Source organism: Labrus mixtus, unplaced genomic scaffold (genome assembly GCF_963584025.1).
Source record: "Labrus mixtus unplaced genomic scaffold, fLabMix1.1 SCAFFOLD_64, whole genome shotgun sequence".
Lineage (NCBI taxonomy): Eukaryota > Metazoa > Chordata > Actinopteri > Labriformes > Labridae > Labrus > Labrus mixtus.
The window spans coordinates 128,892-142,500 of record NW_026870284.1 but is presented as its reverse complement, the minus strand read 5'-3'; the positions used below and the strand labels follow the sequence as shown (position 1 = coordinate 142,500).

General features: G+C 46.3%; 3 protein-coding genes across 4 annotated transcripts in view; 2 read left to right on the top strand and 1 right to left on the bottom strand.

Moving 5' to 3' along the window:
- The window catches only part of gmfb (glia maturation factor, beta), an 8,944-nt gene extending 7,884 nt beyond the window's left edge, over positions 1–1,060 (top strand). The window contains exon 7 of the mRNA XM_061034085.1: positions 1–1,060. This exon is cut by the window's left edge and continues 955 nt beyond it. The gene's annotated coding sequence lies outside the window, so the exon portion shown is untranslated.
- A 566-nt stretch (positions 1,061–1,626) lies between these two features.
- Positions 1,627–9,472, top strand: cnih1 (cornichon family AMPA receptor auxiliary protein 1). Of its 2 annotated transcripts, XM_061034083.1 has the most exons (6): positions 1,627–1,780; positions 4,739–4,807; positions 5,057–5,104; positions 8,020–8,132; positions 8,346–8,489; positions 8,642–9,472. In XM_061034083.1, the coding sequence occupies exons 1-6, from the start codon at positions 1,700–1,702 to the stop codon at positions 8,667–8,669; spliced, it is 483 nt and encodes a 160-aa protein (XP_060890066.1). In that variant the 5' UTR covers positions 1,627–1,699; the 3' UTR covers positions 8,670–9,472. The 2 variants fall into 2 exon arrangements, with proteins under 2 accessions (XP_060890066.1, XP_060890067.1); XM_061034084.1 differs by lacking the exon at positions 5,057–5,104.
- Positions 9,473–9,606: 134 nt separating this feature from the next.
- On the bottom strand, positions 9,607–13,045 carry cdkn3 (cyclin dependent kinase inhibitor 3). Its single transcript, XM_061034081.1, has 7 exons — positions 12,888–13,045; positions 12,521–12,576; positions 12,392–12,436; positions 11,993–12,215; positions 10,530–10,561; positions 10,341–10,444; positions 9,607–9,939 (listed from the first exon to the last, which is right to left on the bottom strand). Exons 1-7 carry the CDS (start codon positions 12,962–12,964, stop codon positions 9,850–9,852), a joined length of 627 nt encoding a protein of 208 aa, XP_060890064.1. The 5' UTR covers positions 12,965–13,045; the 3' UTR covers positions 9,607–9,849.
- Between the last annotated feature and the right edge of the window lie 564 nt (positions 13,046–13,609).

Genomic DNA, 13,609 nt, shown 5'->3' with positions numbered 1-13,609 from the left:
TCAGTCTGCTGCAGTCCAGAGACCAAACGAGCATCAGTCTCTCCTCAAAGCTTTTGAATTCTACGTTTGTTAAACTGCTGAATCAATCTCTCCAACACTACGACCAGCGCTGCATTCACGTGGCGGTCTCTTCGTGGTTATTACAACGAGTGAACACGATATTAAAATGTATTTCATGTTTCAGAACTTCAGCAGGTCAAAGTTTAAAATAACTTCTGGGTTCTGTCCCAGACAGAAACTCATTCTTCTGATTATTCCGACAGCACGTGAATGCAGCGTTCCACACGAACACGTGACGCGGTGCTGAAACATTCCAGTTCATTCGACCTGCAGACCTCCGTGATGGTTTTTTAAACACAGGGCGCCGTTAGCGGCGTCGTGCTGATTGTTGGATCATTTGGTGCATTAACAGCTGTTTGTGATGATGAATGTTTAAAGAGAAGAAACACGACACAGGAGATTTTAAAACACTAACTTTGTTTGAACTTGAAGTCAAACAGACGCCATTTCTGTCTTTTTCAAATGTCGGTAAATTAAATTAAAGAAACAGATTTTCTTGACGAGATTCGTACGCACAATCCCTTTCTGTCACGTCGTGTTTTGATGTTGGACGTGAATCATTGTCGGGGACGCCGCGACGAGACGTACGAGTTAATAATACCCGAACCTACTGACCATAAAGTTTAACGACCCTAAAAAAAACACCTTTAACACTAAATACAAACAGGAAGTCTGACTGCCTTTCTATTGAATTCTTTGAGATTGAAATATGTGAATAAAAAAAAGAGCTGCACGTCTCTCGTCTATTCCTCCTCTAACCGTCATATTCTGGTCCTGATGGGTTCAGCTGGATCTGTTGCATCCTGTGGATCTGATCCATGACCCTCCTGTTTTATTTGAATCCTCTTTAACGTGACGGTGTGTCTTTAACAACTTCTCATTCCTTTGTAAGAAAAAGCAGCTGCCTCAGCGTCAGTGAAACTTGACATATTTGTATTTTCTCGTACTTTATAAAGTGTCTGTTGTCCTGTTGAACAAATAAAATGACGGTGATGTTTAACCCGCTGCTCTCTAGATTCTTCTGTTTCATACGGACGTGTGACCCATTATTACCATGGATCAGAATCAGAAATACTTTATTAACCTGGGAGGTTAATAACCAGTTGGTCTTAAACACAATATAGCAGCAGCAGGGAATATATAATCATTTTAAATTAATTGTCCCAGAGGGGAAATTAGTTTAGCAGCCAGGTGAAAATAATAAACATGTAGAGAGACAGACACATGGAGTTTATCAGCAGGAAACAAAACGTATAAAAACATCAATAAAATCAAAATAAAACTCAGAGGTCATCATTAGAGTTCAGTCGTTTGATGTCCTGAGTTATAAAATATTTTTCCAACAAAGTGAGAGTATCTGAAGAATAATAAGCTATGTACAAGCACAGGGAATTAAATATATGAACAATATTTACAGATATAAACACACAAAATGTGATTAATTTTCGTGAATGCGATATTTTCGAGGAGCACTTGAAGGCAGCATACGTCTCTTTGAACGACCCTGCACTAAGAAAAGAGTCCACAAGGTGGCAGTAATGCAGCAATATGGCTGCCACGCAGATTAAGAGTCACTGCAGAAGAAGAAGGAGACAAATCTGAGCAGCAGCAGGACCCGAGCTGAGCGAACACAGAAAACATGGCGTTCACATTCGCGGCCTTTTGTTACATGTTAGCTCTGCTGCTCACAGCGGCTCTCATCTTCTTCGCTATCTGGCACGTAAGTATGACGTCAGATATGTTTGTTCTCCGCTCCGAAGCCGCTGATTGAAGTCAGCGGCTTCAATCAGCGGGAACGAGGCGGGCTCGGGCTAACGTTAGGCCAGCTTCGGGATGGGGTTCGGGTTTTTCCGTTACTCACCCGAGTCTGTCCGAACCAAACGGCTAATGTTAGCTGGGGATGAAACACTAATACTCATCTCTTTAAGTGTTTAAACTAACGCGGGATCTTTACGGGATCTTTATATTGAACGTTTGTTAACTTGTAGTCTCACTGTTGTTGTTCAGCTAGTTAGCCTCGTTGTTAGCATGCACTGCTAACGTTAACTCTGATGTTTCCTCCTATTAAACGACGTGTCACAATTCATCCTGTCGTAAAAACAATTCATCCTGTCGTAAAAACGTGAAAACGTCAGTGAAAGCAGAAGAACGTTTAGTAATGTGACTCACAGTTAGTGTTAGCTGTTATATTGAGATAAAGATAACTCTTTATGTAAATAAAGGAATGAACCTGACATGAAATACAGATTTAACTTGATGTTTTTTAATGTGACAGTAAATCTGTCAAAGATCAATCACAGGAATCATTTAGGCTGCACAATAAATCATCTTATTGTTATGACAAGAAATGAATCGCAGAAGTCTGAAATAATCGCAACAAAAAGGGAGAATTATAGAATTTAAAGGAGCAGTAAGTAACTCTGCCCCCTAGTGTTTAAAATGGGTACTGCAGTCTAAACATCATAGAGAGCTGTCTCCCCCCCCCCTCCCCTCTAGAGTCCATGCTCACACAGGTCACCATGTGGTGGTCTCCCCCCCCCCCTTCCTCTCTAGACTCCATGCTCACACAGGTCACCATGTGGTGGTCTCTCCCCCCCCCCCCCCTCCTCTCTCTAGACTCCATGCTCACACAGGTCACCATGTGGTGGTCTCCCCACCCCTCTAGAGTCCATGCTCACACAGGTCACCATGTGGTGGTCTCTTCCCCCCCCCCCCCCCCCCCTTCCTCTCTAGAGTCCATGCTCACACAGGTCACCATGTGGTGGTCTCTCTCCCCCCCCCTCCTCTCTAGAGTCCATGCTCACACAGGTCACCATGTGGTGGTCTCTCCCCCCCCCCTCCTCTCTAGAGTCCATGCTCACACAGGTCACCATGTGGTGGTCTCCCCCCCCCCCCCCTCCTCTCTAGAGTCCATGCTTACACAGGTCACCATATGGTGGTCTCTCTTCCCCCCCCCCCCCCCCCCCACTCTACAGTCCATGCTCACACAGGTCACCATGTGGTGGTCTCTCCCCCCCCCCCCCCTCCTCTCTAGAGTCCATGCTCACACAGGTCACCATTTGGTGGTCTCCCCCCCTCCTCCTCTCTAGAGTCCATGCTCACACAGGTCACCATGTGGTGGTCTCCCCCCCCCTCCTCTCTAGAGTCCATGCTCACACAGGTCACCATGTGGTGGTCTCTCCTCCCCCCCCCCTCCTCTCTAGAGTCCATGCTCACACAGGTCACCATGTGGTGGTCTCCCTCCCCCCCCTCCTCTCTAGAGTCCATGCTCACACAGGTCACCATGTGGTGGTCTCCCCCCCTCCTCTCTAGAGTCCATGCTCACACAGGTCACCATGTGGTGGTCTCCCCCCCCCCTCCTCTCTAGAGTCCATGCTCACACAGGTCACCATGTGGTGGTCTCTCCCCCCCCCCTCCTCTCTAGAGTCCATGCTCACACAGGTCACCATGTGGTGGTCTCTCCTCCCCCCCCCCTCCTCTCTAGAGTCCATGCTCACACAGGTCACCATGTGGTGGTCTCTCCCCCCCCCTCCTCTCTAGAGTCCATGCTCACACAGGTCACCATGTGGTGGTCTCTCCCCCCCCCCCTCCTCTCTAGAGTCCATGCTCACACAGGTCACCATGTGGTGGTCTCTCCCCCCCCCCTCCTCTCTAGAGTCCATGCTCACACAGGTCACCATGTGGTGGTCTCCCCCCCCTCCTCTCTAGAGTCCATGCTCACACAGGTCACCATGTGGTGGTCTCTCCCCCCCCCCTCCTCTCTAGAGTCCATGCTCACACAGGTCACCATGTGGTGGTCTCTCCTCCCCCCCCCTCCTCTCTAGAGTCCATGCTCACACAGGTCACCATGTGGTGGTCTCCCCCCCTCCTCTCTAGAGTCCATGCTCACACAGGTCACCATGTGGTGGTCTCCCCCCCCCCTCCTCTCTAGAGTCCATGCTCACACAGGTCACCATGTGGTGGTCTCTCCCCCCCCCCTCCTCTCTAGAGTCCATGCTCACACAGGTCACCATGTGGTGGTCTCTCCTCCCCCCCCCCTCCTCTCTAGAGTCCATGCTCACACAGGTCACCATGTGGTGGTCTCCCCCCCCTCCTCTCTAGAGTCCATGCTCACACAGGTCACCATGTGGTGGTCTCCCCCCCCTCCTCTCTAGAGTCCATGCTCACACAGGTCACCATGTGGTGGTCTCTCCCCCCCCCCTCCTCTCTAGAGTCCATGCTCACACAGGTCACCATGTGGTGGTCTCTCCTCCCCCCCCCCTCCTCTCTAGAGTCCATGCTCACACAGGTCACCATGTGGTGGTCTCTCCCCCCCCCCTCCTCTCTAGAGTCCATGCTCACACAGGTCACCATGTGGTGGTCTCTCCCCCCCCCCTCCTCTCTAGAGTCCATGCTCTCACAGGTCACCATGTGGTGGACACTGAAGCTTCAGTGTTTATCCAGCTCTGCATTTATAAACTCTACATTCAAACACACACTCCCTGCAGGACGGAAATGGTAAATAGACTTGAGTCTGTCTTTTATTTTGAAAGAGAAGTCTGTCTTTTATTTTGAAAGAGAAGTCTGTCTTTTATTTAGAAAGAGAAAGCTACTGACTGTATGTTTAGAAAAGATTTGTTGTGAGAATGAGAAACTGCTGTGTGTCCATAGTAACTCTGTGATGGTCTTGTCCCTCCAGATAATAGCATTTGATGAGCTGAAGACTGATTACAAGAATCCCATAGATCAGTGTAACACTTTAAATCCGGTAAGTGACCCCCCCCCCCCCCCCCGGCCTCTTTGAGTGCATGCAGTAAAGCTCTAATGTACTGAGGGTGACTTTCTCCGCCTCCCTCTCTTTTTCAATCATTTCTCTGCACTGTTTTGCTAAATAACCTGCCTGTTCTGAATTCAGTGATCTTGTCAGCTGTCCAACTCTAACGCCTTTTTGTTGTTTTTGTTTTTCCTTAATCTGCTTCTTTTTTTTTCACTTCTTTTTTTTTTTATCGGCAAAAAGACAGTTGAAAAGGTCAAAAAGATAAAAAGGGTCAAAATTGCATTGAAGGTTTGTACCAATCTTTCAAATGCCCGCTCAGTTCGACTCAGTCTGCAGTCTTGTCATTTTGCACGGAGAAGTGTTTGCAAACGTCTTTTCAGTTAACTAATCTCAGACGAGAGCTCAGCCTGGGATTAGACTCCGTGCTGTTCTTCAGGTGTGTCACCGTCATGTAGGAAAAGTCTTTCATATGTTGGTGGAGACTGTTGGACAGGTTTCATATCCAAAGATTTGCAGAGCCGCTGTAAGAGGATGAGCTTTATGGATCTTCTGTTAGTTTGAATATCTGTGATCATAAACTAAAGTGGCTACATGCTAAGCTACTTCCTGTGTGTTTAAATATTCAGCACGTAGTTAACATTTAGCTGTTAACTGAAAAGACTTGCAAATGCTCAAAACTTGCATGATTTTTATTACAACCTACCCTCTGTTTGCAAAGAGTGTTCTAGTGAGTGGAGTCCCGGGACCCTCGGGGAGCGAGGGGACTTGAGTTTAAGAGAAGCAGGCGTACGCACGCTGTCCTGACGACGGCGTGCGTACAGAGGAACAAAGAGTTTAAAAGCTGATGAGTTTTTATGGGTAGAAACAGGCCGTCAAATGTCTCGTCAGAGTCGTCCAATAGCGGCGTTTGTTTTTGCAAATAACATAATAAGAGGGTTATTCTAACAGCACGCCGTATTTTCCTCTCTGCCGCTCGCATTGAAGGTCGAGGAACGAGGAAGCAGGCGACTCTATGAGGCACTTACCCTCCTATCTCAGAGAGTTAGATCATTAACTGACCTTTGACCTGTCAACACGAAGAAAAACTTTATTCAGCTCGCCGTTTATTAACGAGACTGAGTGTCCAAAATAAAAGCTCACCACTTCAGTTTGGCCACCTTCAAAATAAAAGCCCCACATGTTATACTTACAAGAGGAAACTGGAAATAGCAAAGATGTAAATACTTAACGGATGCGGCGCTGGCGTGCTGTTAGGACACGGTGTGCGTGAGGTCTGCTCCAGAGAGCGGCGTGTTTGAGGAAAGAGATTAAAAACCACGGCAGGTCAGATTGAAGTCCAGACGCCCGATATTATTATTGTTTTTAAAGATCAACAAATGCAGACGTCCTCGTGCACGCCGTCTAAATCGCACAAAAACATTGTCAACATTTCTCTACCGAAACCTCGCCAATGTTTCTAAACGGCGTGCGTGGACTCGATGGGTGGGTTAATCCCCCCACACACACACATGCAGATATATTTGAAGGTTTTGAAGCGTCCTCACCGTCTCTGCTTCACGCCCTGCTCCTCGCCGAGCGTTGGCTCTAACCTTGCTCACCTGCGGTCCACGACAGATGGCTGCTCCAGTACGCTCCAGCTCAGCAATATTTGAGACATCTGATTGGTTGTTGATTTGAGTGTAGGAGGAGTTATTTTAGTGAAAAGTCCAGATTGCTCTGATTTAAGTCTCTGCAGTTTTGACCGGCGTGTGGATTGTCAGCGGCGTGATTTGGCGTGGTTTTGTATTTGGCAGCACAGTGCAGGATTTCTCCACATTCCAGCCCCGCCCGCTCCTGCACCCCCCTCTCCCCACACGCCCCCCCTCCCTCCTCCCCCCTCCCCCCTCCCCCCCTCTCTGAATGCATGGCTTCCATGTGGTGCCTCCATCTGCCCCTGTGACCCCCCCGCTCCAGCTCGGACTCTGTGACCCGGCTGCTGCATCACTGCGCTCAGCATGCTCCTCCTTCTGCGGCGTGCGAGGACCTCAGAACGCGTCCATGAGTTTTCTGCAGGGCGAGTTGTCGATGGGCTTCCCCTTTCTATCCACATCGCACGTTTTCATCGGGAATCTGACGTGGTTATCGTTTAATCACGAGCTGGAAGTCTTTAGTCTCGTGACGTTATCTTCGTGTTGAACTCTAAATGTCGAGCGTTCAGTCCTCGCAGACGGGAGGAAGAGAAGACGACCTGCGGCGTACGAGCTGTTTGTTTACGTTACACTGAAGTCGACGTTCACGCCATCGACTGAGTGACACGTTTAAATTTTTCTCAACTAACTCGATGTTTCATGACATCACGGCGTTATGATGATTTATCTTTCCTTGTGTAGTGCGGCCCACGCCACGTGATGCATAAAGGTCGTTTTACTCTTAAGCCTTTGATCCCATCGGGTTTCGTGGACACATTGCCACCTCCACGCGCTTCTCCGTTAGATCGTGGACATTGAGTCTGTCTGAAGTGGTTTACAGTTTGATCCAGCAGAGGGCGCTCTCGTTTCATGACCTCTTGACCTCAGCAGCTCTCTGATTGGTGGAGAGACACAGGGTCATTACAAACTCCCCAAGCTGGCTCGCTAATGTTTGAACACGTGTCATATTCTAAATTCTTGATGTTTTATTAAAAAGATGGCCGCCCTGAGCTGCAGCCCTCCCCTCCGCCACAGTAAAGCTAACGTAGCGTAGCATGTCTCTCGATCAGCACATTGAGCTGCTGAACGTAACGTTAGCTAACCAACCGTCACGTTAGCTAACCAACCGTCACGTTAGCTGGAAACGGTTGAGTGAATAAACTTCCAGAATATATTTTTTTAGTTTTATTTTCTCGGTTTAGACTTTGAAGTCTTTCCGTGTGAAGACGGCGTTTCAGTCGGTGGTGAGTTTGACTTCCTGATGACATCAGACCGCGAGGAGGCGATCGTTTCACGGAGAGAGATTTACTTATTTGACGTCTCAGCTTCTCATTGGATAAAAAGCTCCAGCAGCTGGACGTTTCCTGACGTCCAGCTGCTGGAGCTCCGCCTCTTTGGATCGAGCGTCAGTAACAGACGTTAGTAAAAGTGCAATCGTCTTCGGACTCGGCGTGTTGTTCAGCGTGACTCCACGCGTGGTAACGGTCGATCAGCTGACTGACCTCTGACCTCGTCTCATGTTTCCTTTCTTCACAGCTCGTCCTCCCGGAGTATCTCATCCACTTCTTCTTCTGCGTGATGTTCTTCTGCGCCGCCGAGTGGCTCACCCTCTGTCTCAACCTGCCGCTGCTAGCTTACCATGTGTGGAGGTGAGCGCTAAGCTAACACCACGTCTTCTCTGGGTCCATGGACTGATATGGTCACACCCGACAGATTTGGCATCTTGCTAAGCAAGCTATCGCTAACTGATAAGCTCTGTGGTCACTTTTTACTCCATAAAATCAAAATGGCGACGGCTAAAATTCTGAAGTTGATCCTTAAAAGTGCAGAAAGACTTCCTGAACTTCTTCTTCTACGTGCAGGTATATGAGCAGACCTGTGATGAGCTGTCCAGGTCTCTACGACCCCACGACCATCATGAACGCTGACATCCTGGCGTTCTGTCAAAAAGAAGGCTGGTGCAAACTGGCGTTCTACCTCCTGTCCTTCTTCTACTACCTTTACGGGTAAGAACGTGGTCATCGTGTTTCTGCTCGAGGACTGAGACACGTAACGGGTTCACCCTAAAACAAACCCTTATGTACTGTTAGCATGAATGCTAGCATGTAGCATGTAAACTTCAACATGGCGGCTGATTTTTGTCTGTTCTTTCCAACAGGATGATTTATGTTCTGGTGAGCTCTTAAAGCGAGGAGGAGGAGCCTGTACAGAAAACGACCACGATGATGTGAGTGCTGGAACACGCCGGAGAAGACGCCATTTCTAACAGACGAACTCTCGACCCCGCCCCCCCCCCCCCCCCCCCCACACACACACACACACACACAGACACACACACACACAGACAGACACACACACACACACACACACAGAGACACAGAGACACACACAGAGACACACACAGACACACACACAGAGACACACACACAGACACACACACACAGACACACACACACACACACACAGAGACACACACACAGCGTGGCGTTCCTCTCATCGCTCTTGTCGACCTTTTTATGGAAAACGAAGACGAACCTGAACGGACGTGTTTTTGTTTTTTTTGATTCTTTGGGATTTAAATAAAGTTTTTTTTCAGCCTCTGAGTGTTGACAGGTTAGCTAAGACTTCTTTAGATGTTTCTGTCGTTCAGACTCTTTGTCCGCTTTATACCCGCCACGTGGAGGACGGCGTGTTCAGACGAGAGGCGCGGGGACAATCACGTGTTTTTATCATCACATCTCTGTTGTGTGTGTGTAGAATCGCCCTCGCCGCCATCGATGACCTGAACGGTGAAGATGTAACGAGAGTTTGTAGGAAACGTGTTTGAAAGTGTTTTTATTTATTCTGTTTCTCTGATCGCTCGTCGTAGCTCGCCGTCCCGTCACTCTGATTCTTGTTTTTCTTTCGTTGGTTGTAATCGGGGAACGAGACGTTCGGTTTTAGAATCATGAAGAACTTTGTTTGATCTGAATAAAGATTTCTCTCTCTGCTCTCGACTCCACTTTCATTTCAACTTCAGGTAAAGGCTAACGTTAGCTTTAAACTAGCCTGTCCTGTGACGTCATGAGGCCCCTCCCCCTCAGCCTGAGATACTACTAACCACACCAACGAGCCAATCACAGAGGAGGTTTAATCATTCTTTATTTCACACAGAAGACAATGAAACCCTGAGAGACAAATACATTCAGAACTAAACGTTTATGAACCAGACGACGTGATTGGACGTTACGTATAACGGACAGGAAGTAGCAAAGAGAAGCTTCCTGAACTTTAATAAACGTCTGTGATTAAAAGCAGAAGAAGTTAAAGTGCGATCAGAGGACAGAAGGTTTTCTCTGCAGCTGATGATCTGAAGATGGCGAGCGATCACCGAGACACGCAGCGCTCTGTGGAAACCGCTCTGCTCGCCTGAAACGCCACGTAACGCTCCCGAAACTCGTGCAGGAAGTTGTATTGCTGCCAAACAGGAAATCACTGTTAATGACATTTTAGGAAGTGATGCTGTTGAAGCTGGGGAGGAGAGAGGAGTGAGGAGTGAGGAGAGGGAGCGAGGAGTGAGGGGGGGAGGGGAGGAGAGAGGGGACGAGGGGAGGGGAGGAGAGAGGGGACGAGGAGACGAGGAGAGGGGCGAGGGGACGAGGGGAGGGGGGAGGAGAGAGGGGGAGGAGTGAGGAGAGGGGACGAGGAGTGAGGGGGGAGGAGTGAGGAGAGGGGACGAGGAGTGAGGGGGCGAGGAGGGGGGGGGGGACTGAGGGGGGGGCGGTCCCTGCTCCTCTCGTCATTAGTTTAGTAATTAAAGACGAGAGATGAACTTTGGGTTTCTGAAACTAAACTTCAGAAGAAGAGTAAACCGTCACCTTCACTGTCTGGATGGCTCCGCCTCCTCGCTGCTCCCGCAGGATGTCAATGGCTTTGTTCGCCGTCATGGTCAGAGAGAGCTGAAGCAGCAGACACGCAGCGACTGCAGCAGCAGAAAAAACACGAGATCAGACGTGAAGAGAAGTTTGAACATGACAAAAAAAGATGGACAGAAGAATCAAACTCACTTAATCCAGAGCGTCCGAGGCCGCCGTAACAGCTGGAGGAGGAGAGAGCAGAAGTGAGCGAGGCGTCTCCATGGAAACCATCACACTAAAAGTGACGCCTGACACTGAACACAGGTTTAAAGAGAGAAATGTTTTGATATGAGAACATAAGAACTCTCTCTGAGCTCCTGACATGAAGCTTCTTCAGACTGAACATCTACTTTACCAAAGCAGAGACAAACTCTCAAAGTCCACATTCTGTCTCTTTGTTTAAACAAAGAGTTAAAGAGTTAAACAGAGTTAAACAGAGTTAAAGAGTTAAACAAAAAGTTAAACAGAGTTAAAGAGTTAAACAAAAAGTTAAACAGAGTTAAAGAGTTAAACAAAAAGTTAAAGAGTTAAACAAAGAGTTAAAGAGTTAAACAAAGAGTTAAAGAGTTAAACAAAAAGTTAAACAGAGTTAAACAAAGGGTTAAACAAAGAGTTAAAGAGTTAAACAAAGAGTTAAAGAGTTAAACAAAGAGTTAAAGAGTTAAACAAAGAGTTAAAGAGTTAAACAAAGTTAAACAGAGTTAAACAAAGGGTTAAACAAAGAGTTAAAGAGTTAAACAAAGAGTTAAACAAAGGGTTAAACAAAGAGTTAAAGAGTTAAACAAAGAGTTAAAGGGTTAAACAGAGTTAAACAAAGAGTTAAACAAAGAGTTAAAAAGAGTTAAACAGAGTTAAACAAAGAGTTAAACAGAGTTAAAGAGTTAAACAAAGAGTTAAACAAAGAGTTAAACAGAGTTAAACAAAGAGTTAAACAAAGAGTTAAAAAAAGAGTTAAACAAAGAGTTAAACAAAGAGTTAAAAAGAGTTAGAGTTAAACAGAGTTAAACAAAGAGTTAAACAAAGAGTTAAACAAAGAGTTAAACAAAGAGTTAAAAAGAGTTAGAGTTAAACAGAGTTAAACAAAGAGTTAAACAAAGAGTTAAACAAAGAGTTAAACAGAGTTAAACAGAGTTAAACAAAGAGTTAAACAGAGTTAAACAAAGAGTTAAACAGAGAGTTAAAGGGTTAACCCTTTAACTCTCTGTTTAACTCTTTGTTTAACCCTTTAACTCTTTGTTTAACCCTTTGTTTAACCCTTTGTTTAACTCTGTTTAACTCTTTGTTTAACCCTTTGTTTAACTCTGTTTAACCCTTTGTTTAATTCTTTGTTTAACTCTGTTTAACCCTTTGTTTAACTCTTTGTTTAACCCTTTGTTTAACTATTTGTTTAACTCTGTTTAACTCTTTGTTTAACTGTTTGTTTAACCCTTTGTTTAACTCTTTGTTTAACTCTGTTTAACCCTTTGTTTAACTCTGTTTAACTCTTTGTTTAACTCTGTTTAACCCTTTGTTTAACTCTGTTTAACTCTTTGTTTAACTCTTTGTTTAACTCTGTTTAACTCTTTGTTTAACCCTTTGTTTAACTCTTTGTTTAACCTGATGGAGTCACTCACTGGATCACAGTCCTCCTGTTGCTTTGCAGGCTGACCTGCAGCTCCTCCAGGATGTGGCAGCACTGCTCCAGCTCAGGAGCGTCTCCGTCTGCAAAGGGCCAGTGATGGACGGTGAAGCCTCGCTGACCGTACACCTCCAGCAGGGAGGGGACCCGGTACTTATGAAGTTCTCCTCTGGTGCAGAAAACAAACACCTCCTGCACGCCCTGATTCTGCAGCTCTTCTGAGAACAAGACAAAAAGCGAAGTTACCGACTGCTGAATCAGGTGACGAGTTTCCTCCTCAGGTGTCGTTCACACACAAGAAGTAAAAGCATTTCAAAATAAAAGTCCATATTCTTGTGAATGTCTTAATGGTGATTTCTTCATAAGTATTTTATTTGTTAGATGATCGTCTTACCAACATCTCTGTCTAGACTCCTGCGGATATCTTTGTATTTACAGCCTGAAGTCAGAGGAACAAAAGGTCATCAGTCAGTCAGACCATCCAGAACAAACCAGAACACAAAGAGTTAAATTAAGTATTTACCTGGTAGAGCACAAATCCCCAGAGACTGTGAGCACTCCACCATGGACAGAGGTAACCTGACAGCCAATAGAATCAAACACACATGAACACAGTTGACTGTATATACAGATGGACGGCAAGTCTCAGCCGCGTCCTGCTGAACAGGATGAAGACAAAAGATCTCTGTGACGGGCGCTGACATGTTGAGAACTTTGAAACAATCTGAGCAGCAGGAAGAGTGGCGCTAATGATGTCACACACCTTTAACTTCCTGTTTAGTTTTTCAGACAAAAAGCCTCGACAACCTCCATATCCTGAAACACATCGTTCATCACCCTGACCAGGTTTTACTTTTGACTAAGGAAACCAGATATGTGTTGAGACTGACCAGGAGACGTTGAAGGGAGTCAGCTGCTCTTCTCCAACCTCCTCGTCTTCAGAGGAGTCAAACTCATTCGTTCTCATGGCGCCCGCACAACACGCTGAAGTTGAATTTCACCTCAAAGGATGAATGAAGTAGATCTTCTTCTTCTGAAAGAGACGAGAGGACACGACAATCTCAATCTGTAGTCAACTTTTTACACCCACTTTCAAAACGACATCGATGTCATCAGACCGATCGTGACCTGAAACACACTACAGTCAGACTGACCTGTAAACTATGAAACACACTACAGTCAGACTGACCTGTACACTATGAAACACACTACAGTCAGACTGACCTGTACACTATGAAACACACTACAGTCAGACTGACCTTTACACTATGAAACACACTACAGTCAGACTGACCTGTAAACTATGAAACACACTACAGTCAGACTGACCTTTACACTATGAAACACACTACAGTCAGACTGACCTTTACACTATGAAACACACTACAGTCAGACTGACCTGTACACTATGAAACACACTACAGTCAGACTGACCTGTACACTATGAAACACACTACAGTCAGACTGACCTGTACACTATGAAACACACTACAGTCAGACTGACCTTTACACTATGAAACACACTACAGTCAGACTGACCTGTACACTATGAAACACACTACAGTCAGACTGACCTTTACACTATGAAACACACTACAGTCAGACTGACCTG